At 29.9% G+C, this 13,537-nt stretch overlaps 1 protein-coding gene across 1 annotated transcript in view; it reads right to left on the bottom strand.

Annotated features, from left to right (window-relative positions):
• Positions 1-1,872: 1,872 nt before the first annotated feature.
• rudimentary (carbamoyl-phosphate synthetase 2, aspartate transcarbamylase, and dihydroorotase rudimentary) overlaps positions 1,873-13,537 on the bottom strand; it is a 52,265-nt gene continuing 40,600 nt past the window's right edge. Inside the window, exons 27-33 of the mRNA XM_014422985.3 lie at positions 12,170-12,317; positions 11,168-11,436; positions 10,316-10,457; positions 8,991-9,061; positions 7,560-7,738; positions 4,853-5,057; positions 1,873-2,219 (exon numbers count right to left, since the gene is read on the bottom strand). Of these exons, the coding sequence (XP_014278471.1) occupies positions 2,022-2,219; positions 4,853-5,057; positions 7,560-7,738; positions 8,991-9,061; positions 10,316-10,457; positions 11,168-11,436; positions 12,170-12,317 (1,212 nt within the window). The 3' untranslated portion in view covers positions 1,873-2,021. The remainder of the gene's footprint in view (positions 2,220-4,852; positions 5,058-7,559; positions 7,739-8,990; positions 9,062-10,315; positions 10,458-11,167; positions 11,437-12,169; positions 12,318-13,537) is intronic.

The raw sequence follows: 13,537 nt of genomic DNA, 5'->3' as shown, positions 1-13,537 counted from the left end.
TCTTCTTTAAATGATGTTTTGTTAGGTTTTCAATGTTGTTGATTATTTTAAAGATATGGAACTCCAAAAGAAAAATTCATTTTTATAATGTTTTAAAACAGCCGCCATTTTTATTCCCCCTATCTATAAATGACAGACTCATCAATTTTGACTAATAATTATACATAGTTTTCATTAAAGAAATAAAAAATTGGGGTGAAATAACTGTTTAATAACACTTAAAGCATTCTCACTTTTCAATTTTTTTTTAATTATGATAATAAAATCCAATTTTTATTATCTTATTTTTACCTTTCAGTAACTACTAAGGGTAAAAAAAGAGTACCTATTCGTATCTTTTGACATGAAGGTGTAATAACTAGTGTAGACTTCATATAAACCTAAAAAAACTTTGTTGAGTTTGACAACCATATCACGACAGATTAAATCAATGAAGGCTTAATGGTTGTTGTTAGTATAAATATCACTGATGTTAAATACTAGGTAATCATGAAACAACAATAATTTACATTTTTTTTTCTTCGTTTAAATCATACACAATATTTTTCTTTTTTCACATCCTCCTTGAGTACCTTTCAGCATGGAGGAGCCTCAAACCACTTGGTCCCAGTCTCTGGCAAGCATCTTCATCTGAGCCAGCATTTTTCCTCTTTCCAGACATAGTCGTTGGATATGCTCCATATAGCTCCTTCTAGGTCTGCCTCGTGGTCTTCTATCATTAGGCCTCGACTCCATACATTTTCTTGGCACTCTGTCTTCCTCCATTCTACAGATGTTTCCATACATCGGAGCTGTTGGTGTTCAATCAGTGATTTCACTGAGGGGATCTGAAGTTCTCTTATTCTTTCATTCCTTATCCTGTCTCTTCTAGTTTTTCCCAATATTCTTCACGAAAATCGTATTTCAGCAGCCGTAATCCTGCTCTTGTGCTTGTCTTGGGAGACGGGTGACCCAAAAATTTAAAGGATATAAAAATAAAAAACAAATAACTTCACATCTCTAAACACAATTTATTAGGCTTAAATAATTTTAAATATAAATAAACCATATTAACTCGTAAGTTTATTATTGTATTGTAAATATTTCCTCACCTTTGAAATAACAACTAATAAAATTTTTCACATGAGAAACAGAATTATCAAATCAGTCTAACAAAATATATAAATGCTATTAAAATATAAATAGAATCTATTTAAAAAATATAGAAAATAATAAAAAAATATAGATGGAATGTCGAAACAAAATACATTATCTTTAGTGGTTAATAATTCGGCAGGTTAGAATCTTCAGTCTTGATATAGGATTGCAACGAAAATGAAATTACATGCATCATACATATCCAAAAATTAAAATATAAATTTTAACAAATCAACATTTTATCACTAAATTTAACGAATATTGTTTAAATTTTTTCCTTACATCAAAAAATCATTACATATTTTGTCTTTTTCATTATCAGAGGTGACCCACTTGATAATTGATATAAAAATTGTGGCTAAAAAATTTAAATAGTACTACTTTCACTACACGACACTATTAACTAAAACTTAATTCCATAAAAAAATTTGTTTTACAGGCAATTTCTCTTCCAGTCCTAACTTGAAATTTACAAGAAATCTGACAACTCATTGTATCTAATTTATAGATGAAATAAACAGTGTCCGTAACCATAAGATATTTAAGGTAAAATATTTGTCTTCCCAATAATAATTACAACATGGCTATACCATGCTTTGGATTTTAAATTAACGTTTGGGAATATAAAAAAAATTGATAAGTAAAAAGAACAGCAAACTAAACCAAAAGACCAATATGCAAATTATACTGATAATTAGATTGTTTAAAAGCAGCAATAAGATTAGAGATGGAAGAGAAATAATGTCTACAATACACATGTAGTATAAAATCATTTGATAAACACAGCACTTTCACAAATTATTAGGATATATTTACAACATAATTATATAAAAATTCATCCATAATACAATTTCCATTCACTTAATAATGGTAATAGGAACAACTTAGTATTTTCCAATAACCATCGCTAGAAGGGCCATGCGAACGTACATCCCGCCTTCTGCTTGTCTGAAGTAGGCTGCTCTCGGATCAGAATCCAGCTCCGGTGATATTTCGAACACCCTCGGCAACGGATGGAGTACTACCATCTTGCGTTTTGCCTTTGTCATCAATTGAGGAGTCAGGACTAACACACCGATGGCCTGATAACAATATTTTATAAGTCAGTTTGGTTTAAAACAAAAAAATAGATATTAGAAGATCATTGATTGACCATGAGTAATATATAAAAGATGTTCCAGGAGTGGTCAAAATAACTCATATAATATTTATTGGACGTGACAAAGAGCCACGAGAATCAAGCTTTAACTAAAAGCACATACTACTATTACCCTACATTTTATTAGTTCCGATATTCTGATACATATAAGAGACTGCATTCCATATTTTTTTCCTCTTTAAGATTGAATATTTAGCATGTAACCTTCGGTATCATCATTTTGCTTATGAGCTCTATTTCAGAACCAGCTTTAACTACCAACTAAAATTTATAGATAACTGATTTATTCAGAGAAGATTATTAAGTTTATTACTTTTTAACTTATTTTGTTCATTTTTACATAAATTTTCACATATTTTTAATCATTATTAGCCATAACTCAATCAATGATCTCCCAATTAAACTTTTTATAAATGAACATTGTGAATAAATAATATTAGGCCTGAGAGAATAAGCGCAGGATTGTTTTCTAGAGAGAGATTGTTTTATAATATAAAGCGATCGAGAATCGCTTCTATATTAAATATAGAAAAAAAAAAATTGCGATTAATAGGTATTATTTATAATTTTGAAAAATATTCAAACATTTCCCTTAAATAATAATATTTCAAATAATTATTAATATATTAAACAAAACTTTCATTTTTTTATCTATACTCTAACATTGTTGCATTATTTCAGTTGTTTGTATCTTCATTAGCCCCGATGAATCCCTGCAAAGTGGGACAAAACACTGGCTCATAATAGTTTAATTACAATGTGATTGCTATTATTCCCTTTTCATTAAATGCCTTACTACTGTTTTATATTTCTTATTTATTTATACTTTTCATCGTGCATCTTATTTTTATTTTATTTACTTTGTTCATTTTAATATAATTTTTCATATATTTTAAGCTATACCTTAGTTTACTTTTTATTAACCACTCGAGCTTTTTTGACCATACCTGGGCCGTCTTCTTTTTTTTAATATATCATTTAAATTCTTGTACATTAATTAGGTCTACATAAAAACAGATTATTAATTAAAATCCCTTTCATTTTCTTTTTTTATCCACTTTGTATTAATAATAATAATCTTTATTTATTCTGTGATTGATCCCTTTAGAATAATTTACAGGCGTCAAAATTAGGCTTTAGAGCCTTAGAGTAAACCGTAAAATAGAGATGAAATTACAGAATGTCATAAAATAAAATAATACAATGAATTTAAAAAGATATAAATAAACAACAATAATTAACAGAATATATAAAATAATGATAAAACAAATAAAATAAAACAACTTGTTATATCATAAAACGTAAGATGACTTCTGATAGTAAATAAAAAGAAAAATAATGATATAAAATCAAATACAATTAAACTAAAAAATAATAAATGAAAAGAGATAATTTCTGCTAGTGTACATATTTACAATTATAAACGAAAATCTAAGACATAAAATACAGAAAATATATAGAGCTTTTTTGAAACTTTCAATTTTTATTCTTACGGAATTGGGTGGACAGAAGGTAGTCGAAGATACGGGATTTGAAGATTGGAAGGGTATTAGAACTACGAATAAAGGAGGGAATAGAATTCCATAGGGAAGAGGAACAGATGAGGAAAGATCTACCAAAGGCTACGGTTCGATGGGCAGTTACATATAAGTCTGAAGGCCATGAGCGAGTATTGCAGGAATGCACTGAGGACTTAAATTGAAGGATATCTGAGATGTACGATGGACGGCGGGATTGGATAACTTGATAGAGAAAGGAAGCAAGGAAATATTTACGACAGAGAGAGGGGTAAAGCCACTTCAACTCTTTAATATTAAATAAATAAAATTTTGTAGTCAGAAGCGATAATTACGTGGTGTTTCCATAGCAACCAAATAAAAACAAAGTAAAAATGGTAACAAAACACAGTTTATAATTTAAATAAAATAATGAAGTGTTAATAGTTGACTGTAGAACAACATAAGGGGAAAATGGTCAGCAAATAAACAAAAACTTATTTATTTGTGCCGAAGTTTCAACATGTATTTCAGGCCAACAGAAATGTTTCAGCAGAGTTTATGACTAGTCAAGACTTAATTTAGACATCCCTGATGAAGGTCTGAAATTCAGATCGAAACTTTGGTACAAGTAAACAAGTTTTTGTTTATTTGTTCACCGCACACCCGACCATCTCCTCCTCACTTAAATAAAATAATTTTTTTTAAATATAAACATTACAGCATTTTGCAAATAAATAATGTTAAATCAATTTAAAATTGTTTTAAGAATTTTTAACATTTAAATGTTGATATATTTTTTCTGTACTATATTGATTGATTCAAGGTCACATTTAAAAGGGAATTTAGTGCCAACTTGATTGGATGGATTGAGATTATTGTGAATTTATAGCTTTAAACAGATAAAGCATTAAAACGTTAATTTATAAGAAGCAACTGAGGGTTAATCTGTCAACCGAAGGTGACATGGTTAAAATATAATAGCAACTTATATAATAACAATGCAAATAAGTAAAAAATATCATTTAAATACTTAATACATAAACAAAGTTTTGTATACCTTATTATATTCTTCTTCGGAAGCAAACCTTTCCCTCTGAATACGAGTCATGTAAACGACATCAGAATCAGGAAGAGCTTCCTCCAGGGAAGACATAGTAGTTTGAGGAATTCCCTGCTTCTTGACGAACCCTGTAATCTTGCTTGGCATTTCGAGACCAGGAGGTGTAACGTAGCGCAATTGGACATCGTACAGAGTCAGCAATCTGTCACATTATAAGATTATATTTAATAATAATAATAATTTTAAAAAAATACAGAGAATAAAGAAAGAAGCTTGAACAACAAAGTTAAGGTTAGGTTAAATCTTACACATGTTTTCTCTTTCTGTTTTAAACCTATTTTTTTATTCTGTCTTTTTTTAATTATTTTCAATATGACAGATATTATTCTATAATAATAGTTTTGATTAGAATTATTAAGATCCGATTCATTTTGTTTCTTTTATATTCAATCATAATAAATCATTCATTCGATTACAATTGAAGAGGTAAGCAGATTGGCTATGTAACATTTTTTGAGTTTTTTTAATTTGTAGTGTGGATGAAGGGTGCCTATCTAGGTGGCTATCTATCTACTGTGGAGGACTCTAACCTCAAAATCCAATTAATAAATGAGATAGCTAGATGTAGAAGGGGCTATGTACACTTCAAAACATAACAATCTCAATAAAAAAAATTGAACCTTGTTTTCTTAAAACTTACTATTTGTAACATAACCCATTCAATTATTTGATCGAAACCAGACTGCTTGGAATAGTCAGTTTACAAAGCAATTGAATAAAATAAACAGTACAGAGTACAACACATGAGCAAATTTATGTTTTTATTTGTTATTTGCCTATTAAAATAATAATTTAAAATAAAACTACGAGGGTTATGGGACCCTTGTGACATTAATGGCTGAGAGCGACTGTGAACTGAGAGTAGTAATGATGGGCTGATGATTAGTGAGAATATATAACAAAGGGATAGGCCTAATGGTCAAGTGATAGTTACAGGGCATAGTGATGATAGTACAAGAGCCGGGAAGAAAAAAAGGCAGTTATCTCACCCCAATTTTTTATTACTTTAATGAAAACTATCTATAATTACTAGTCCAAATGATGAGTCTGCCAAGTATACGTAGGGAGAACACTAAAACTGTTTCGTAACACTAAAAAAAGGCTATCCTTTCCCACCGGACCTGCCCCGCTAAACCCCCAGAGAGGGAGGGCCCTATATCACTTTTGAAATATTAGCTTAAAACGGGAAGGAGAGACTTTGAGATAGAGCAATATTTAAAAAGCCCCTGAAATCGAAAAACGGCATCAATTTATGTGTATATATAGTAGTACAAATATAGCGAACAACTATAAATCAATTTATTTTAGAAAATTTCATGTAAACTATTACTCCTACGAAGATAAACATCATAAACTACTTTATAGCTCATTAAACTAGCTTTAATTTGAGTGCTAATAGACATCTGTACGTCAAATGGTTTTTAAGATATAAATTTTTTAACTACTGATCTTTCAGTACTACCCATACAACATTTTTATAAAATGTTGCTTTTTAAAAAGCTATATCTCGAAAACTATTTAGCGTAAATAACTCTATTAGCCAGAAATAGCTAGTCTGGGATAAAAAAAATTAAGTTGAGAGTGCTCATTTTTCTGTTGATATTGGTTTTTTTATTTACTATTAATTCTTAGTCACTTTTTTGTTATAAACATTCGATATTCTGAAAAATAATGTTAACTGTTTTTAATTTTTTTGGTAAACTAATTTCTCCATTATGTCAGAAACAATTATTTATTTTATAAAACTTTGTATTGTACTGTTTTCCTTAAAAAATATTAATTTTTTATTAACTGTTCCTAGAAACCATTAATTGAAAAATTGACCAAGTTGATTCAATTTTATATTCACTCTTTACTTTTTAGAACAGTAAATATATTTTGGGATCCCTAATATTCACATTGCAATGAGTCTGAACAGAACAGAGAAAGAAGCATGAATTTCTCGAGAACGGTTAAATGGATTTTCATTATGAGATGTAGATAGTTGACCGTAGATTAATGCTTAAAGAAGTTTGTCGGGGGGTGCGTTTTCAATTTACTACCATACAATTCCACAAATATCAATCAATTAAAAATTTTGTACTATTCAATTATCAGTTATCATTTTTTATCATTTATGATTTAATTCAATATTTTATATAATTCTAAATTTGTTTGTATACTATTCCTTTTCAATTGTATGTTACCCTAAATGTTGTTGTTATCTCTTCTGTTCTATAGCCCTGATGAAGACCTGAAACTCAGGTCGAAACGTCGGCATAAAATAAATAAATATGATTTTTGTTTCTTTTCTGACCCCACCCCCCGACAAACTTCTTCAAGGATTTTCATTATAGATAGAGCAAATTATTGGAAATAAAATTTACTACAATTTCTATTCTCTTCACATTTTCGATATTTTAGATAATTACATCAATGTACGAAATCCCTATTAACTTCAGGAAGGTAATGTTGCCTTCAAGGGGCGTGGCCTAATCCCCAACCGTTAGTGTAATTTTTTCTAAGGAGGTTGGAGTTATGGCACCCCCCTCCCCCCCGGGCTAGTCATGTGACCAAGCCTATGCTCCTAAAAGTCCTCAAACTTACTAAACAAATTAATAAATTACTGGAAAGTGATCATGTCTAATGGTAGAAAAATATTTACCTAGCCAGAGAATGGGTTGTTCTTCCATGTTTAAGGTCACCAACCATGGTTATTATGAGACCATTGACTGTTCCAATTTCCTCTCTGATTGTGAAAACGTCCAACAGCGCCTGAGTAGGATGTTCACCAGTGCCGTCACCAGCGTTTAGAATTGGTTTTCGGCAGTGCTGAGCCACCCTCTGTAAAAAAATATCACAATCCATTTTATTAACTAAATAGCAAGAATCTCCAAAGTTTTAGTTCCTGAACAACAAAATTACTCATAATTCAACATCAAAATAATATATAAGGGAGATTAAGATTATAATAATGAGAATAGATTAGTACAAAAGCCCGAGAGGAGAAAAAAACTATGTATAATTACTAGCCTAAATTGATGAGTCTGCCAAGTATAGGCAGGTGGAATAAAAAATGGTGGCTATTTCAAAATGCTAAAAAAAAATTAATTTTTCTTTCAGAGTTCCTTATCTTTAAAACTATCAACAACACTAGAATACCTAAGAGAACGTTATTCTAAGTAGAGTACATTTGTTAAAAATATGAGTTCTAGTGGAACCATTTACTACCTTTCTTTAATTGTTCTAAAGATATAGCTTTTTTAAAAAGCAACATTTCATAAAAAAAATACACTGAAAAATCAGTACTTAGTGAATTTATTTTGAGAAATCTATATCTCGAAAACCATTTGACGTACAGATGTCTATTAGCACTCAAATTAGTTTAATTTACAATAAACAAGTTTATGCCATTTATCTTCAAAGGAATAGTAGTTTTCATGATATTTTACAAAATAAATTCACAAAACGTTGACTAATAGTTGTTGTTCAGACAATGTTTTTGATTAATGAAAAAATATTTTTCAAGAACCATAAGACGTACAGTTGTCTGCCAGCACTCAAATTAAAGCAAATTTAATGTAATATAAATTAGTTTATAATGTTTATCATGGTAGGAGTAGTAGGTTTTTTGATACTTGACAAAATAAATACACAAAATGTTGATTTCTAGTTGTTCAAATGTTTTACGGTTCCTGAGATCTATTTTTTCATAAATCAGAAATATTATTCAAACAACTAAAAATTAACATTTTGTGAATTAAGTTTGTCAAATATCATAAAGACTAATACTCCTACGAAGATAAATGGCATAAACTTAGTTTATTGTATATTGAACTAGCTTTAATTTGAGTGTTAAAAACATCTATATGTCGAATGGTTTTTGAGGTAATTTTTTCATAAATCAAAAATATTATCCGAAAAATAAGAAATTAACATTTTGTGAATTTAATGTGTCAAACATAATAAAAGTCCTAAGAAGATAAACATAATAAACTAAATAACTGGCTTTTTTCTCCACTTTGGCTCTAGTACTAGATGACATCATTACACTAGATCTTAATAATACAAGAGAAAATATAATAATAGTACCCACCGAAATAGCTCCTGGTTCCGGATGGCGAATCACAACTACATCTGAATAACCTGCCATTACAGCTACAGTATCTGGAGAAAAAACAGAACTAAAATAATTTCATGATTGAAACAAAATGGAAAAGTTTTGGTTTTTAAAAAAATAAATCATACATTATATACAAATAAAATAAACTAAAATTAAAAATTATTAATGTGATTTAAAAGTGAAAATATCTATAAATCTCTTGAGGCTTAATAATATTATCCAATAACAATATCATGACATTTTCAATATATGGTTTTTTGGAAAGTGTCTTATATCGCTTATTCGATGATGATAATTTCCCCGTTTTTTTATCCGCAAAATAAAGCAAACCGTCACTATTGTTTTGGCAACATCATTTGGACATAAATATAAGCTAAACTTATCTACTTATTAATTTATTTTTTTATTAGCCTTCTTTGTAATTTTTAGCAATTAACTATTATTGCAAAAATACTACTACAAAGACTTCATAAAATTTGTTTATCCAAGTGCCAAAGGATGTCAAAACCCGAAACGTTTAGCTAAATTAAAGCTAAAAGATCCAGTACAGTGAATAAAAATTATAGTTGAGGAACCTCTTATAAACGCTTCTATTCTCGTTGTCATTGAATGGCACCTTTCATTCTCATCTTCATAATGCTCGCTGTAACATCTGGCAACAACATTTTTATAAAACTTAAAAGAATCCATGGTTTTCCAATCAGGTCCAAAATGTCATACTTGACAATTTTGATGGACCAGAGTTTATTTCTAGTAGTATCAAATCCATGTGAAATTTTCCTATTTTTCTTTGTTAACAGTTGAAATGCACATCGTTGAGATAGTTTTCCACCAACTTCAATATCATCTCCAATTCTGGATACTTTTCTATTGTAAAAGGTGAAAATATGAAAAGTGAATCCAGTAACACAGTGAAACCTTCCGAGATTAAAATATAGGATGGAGCTGGTTTTGCAACAAACGAATCACTTTGAGTGCAATTTTCACAGGGAAGGAACTGATTCTGCTCTTTCCCACTTGACAGTATGATGTAGTGTATTGAGAATAAGCAAAAAATAAAAAAAAATGAATTTCAGAAAAATGTGGATGGAGCTGGTTTTGAATCTACTCACCTCAATTTAAAAATTAACCATAAACAGAAATATTTATAAGAGAACAACACTAGCACTTTTCATAGAAGAGTTTTTTGAGATACAAATCTCATAAATTATGTAAAATAGTTATTATATAATTAGAATAACAATAAATAAACAAAATTATTAGAACGATGAGATGTATAATATACAGATGGCACTGACCTTCAAGGGACTCGCCCTTCTGTACCGAGCTGCTTTCGCTGTCAATATAGATCACACTTCCTCCAAGGCGCTGCATTGCGGCAGAGAAGCTGCAACTGGTTCTCGTACTTACTTCATAGAATATTGAAGCCATTACCTTACCCTGCAAGCATTATATCATGTAGATGGATATGAGGAGATGGTTGGGAGTGTGGTCAGTAAAAAATATATAAACAAAAACTTATAACAATAGAAGCAGATAGTAGTTAATTGATAACAAAAGAAGATGAAATATCATATTACAGAAGTAAGAATTATACAAAATAAATTATGAAAAAATAAAAAAACAGAAAGTGCTGAAGAAATAAGGAAACTTCACTCTGTGATGCACATGCAGCACCATATTATTTTCTTTTTAATTCGCTATTAAAGCAGAAATCATTAATAACCCATATAAAAACAATGGTTAGTTAGTTTATAAACCATATAGAAACAAAATATATTAATCTCAATGACAATTGTTGATGATTTATTTAAATTGAACAACAATAATTGAGGCATAGAAATGGAAAAGACTTAAGTGCCAGAAATACGAAAAATGAGATTTTGATGAGATAATGATGAAGAAACCTGTGCCAGTCGATTGGTTATTACTGGAAGTTCCTATCGTGAACAGTTTAGTTTGTTCCTAGAGCTGTAATTTTAGAGAAAAACATTGTGGTCAACTACCTATTTTTTTTTTCATTTTCCTTAAAACTAGTAGCACATTTTTAGCACATACACCTTTTTCCTCCAAGCCTCAATTGACTTTAAAATAACAAAATATTTACAGTAAAAGCAAAAATAAAATGGTTTAAAATTAGGTAATTATACCTTCAGTATGTGATCGATACTTCTTTCCTTTTGCACATATGTCCTGAAGGCCTGGGCAAGATTGAAGAGCTCGTTGAGTGAGTCCTTAGTGAACATATTCACTGACAGGATGTGGTGATGATGAAGGCAATGGGTAGGCCTTGCAATAATTTCATCCAGTGGCTTTGCCTTGGATAGAGGGAACAGGTTTGGTGAAAGTGGACGGAGTGCTGCGTCGCCACCGCCGCTCCACCTATGGGAAATACCTTCGCCAACTGGGAAGGAATTCACTGTTAACAGAATTATATAAATTAATAAATAATTCACACGATAAATTTTTAAAAGTCATAAATTATCAAGAATCGACAGTATTTGTCCTCTTTTATAAGTAAAAATATTCTAAATCAATATATTGGAAGATAAATTTATTCTTATTTCCCTTATTTTTTATCTTTTAGTGTGTATTGTATTTTTATATTTCTTTTATGTCTACTTTTTTATTTGTTATTATTTCCGTTTCCATTAATTGCCTAATACCGTTTCATAATTCTAGTTTATTTATATCAGGGTGGTTTGAAAAGTTCTCGGAATGTACTAGAAAGAAGTCTTATCTCGGTGGAACTGCTTTTATTTTTCAACATAGTCTCCCTGTAGACGAATACATTTGGTCCAGCAAAAATGATAAAAAAAAAAAAAAATACTATTTTATACTAATTACCACCCAGAGAGGGGCAGGAGGGGGTAGCTACCTCCCCCCGAAAGTGAAAAAAAAATTAAATTTTTTTTCAAGTAAATAATCATAATATCTAATAAAGTACTGATATAAATATATATATCTTTATTAAGATTTTGGTTTCATTTGCCTTTTCCGTGCTGAAATATCACAACCTGATTGGCTATGGCTTGCCTTCCCCCTAGTTTTGATCCTGGGTACGCCCTTGCTAATAAAAGCACATACAAGGGGAGATGTAAAAAGAAGTACATAAAAAGATTAAAACAAATACCCTAAGTTTAAGTACTTACAATGGTCGTGTTCCATGTGGTGTTTTTCATATGAATCCAGAACAGAGCCAGGTCGGCTAGGAATTTGTTCTGTTGTGGACAAAAGAGTAACTATTTTTGGAGCCTTCATCTCTCTAATGTCCTGGCCGAAACCTGGGTTCACCAGTACCTTTTTTTGTACAAAAAAAACACAAATACAGCTAAATATACATAATAATGTTATTTTAAGGACATCAATAAGTTGTAAATACATTAATACGCTAAGTTAGAAATTTAAAAAAAAAAAAAAAAAAAGTGGTAGTCTTAGGACTGGCAGACAAAATGGAAAACTTTTGGAAATAAAATAATACATTAAAATTTAATTAATAATGATCATGCATATCCTCTTGTAACCTAAGGGAGAAAATATTAGTTCCAGAATATTGATAATAATAATAAGAGTAGAAACTCTAAGGAGCTCACTCCATCAAACTGACACTGGCAGGATTACTGACCAGTGTAATCTCTTGCTCTCCTATTACAATAGAAAAAAATTCCTGCTAGAATTGACCGGCATGCCCTTCCAATTTTCACTTTGCATTACTAAATCAATTTACTCCCATATTATAATTTTTTCTTTTTTTTTAAGTTGTTAAAGAAGTTTTATTTCAATAATAAAAATAGACATATAAAGAATAAAATTTAAAATCAAAACAAAAGTGCTGAAGTTTCAAGCTTGATAGTTATAAATACTCATAACATAAATGACAATAAAATAATTGATAATCAGCTACTGACAAAAATTGATATATAGAAATAAAAGTGGAGTGGGTAGTTTCTTGGTAAGGCAATGTGCCACAAACTAGGGGTATTCATGATGTTGTGTTAAATGTTAAATGTTTTACCATGTTAAATGTTATAAACATAGGATTGTGAGCAGCACTATTTAAAGTCATGTTAAATGCATAAGAGCTCCTAGCGGATTTTCTGAGCAACTGGTTTTATAACCTTTCTTTCCAAAACTTCTTGTTATTGCTTACTTCTAAGTTTTGATTAAATTAATTTATTACAGCATGCCTAAAGTGGGAGTTGTGCGAAAGTTTTGCCACTGAGTGCCTTGTTGATCTTCTAACTGGTGAGGAAGAGAATCAAGATGAGCTAATTATCAACTATTATTATTGCCATCCATTGCTTTATTACTTATAAAACCATCCAAAACAATAATAACAATCAAAACACAAACTATGAGTAAGTAATCTAACACAACAACAAAAAAAAATGGTGACGAGCTCATCTGGTCTGTTGCGTGACGTCATTCTCCATTTAACAGATCTAGTAACAGAAGGGGTATTATTCATGATCTTTGATTTAACATGTTAAAGCGTGTTAAATGGAAAAACTCATGTTAAA

Source organism: Halyomorpha halys, unplaced genomic scaffold (genome assembly GCF_000696795.3).
Source record: "Halyomorpha halys isolate HHAL.00 unplaced genomic scaffold, Hhal_1.1 Scaffold398.1, whole genome shotgun sequence".
Classification (NCBI taxonomy): Eukaryota; Metazoa; Arthropoda; class Insecta; order Hemiptera; family Pentatomidae; genus Halyomorpha; species Halyomorpha halys.
This window is presented reverse-complemented; position numbering and strand designations above follow the sequence as displayed.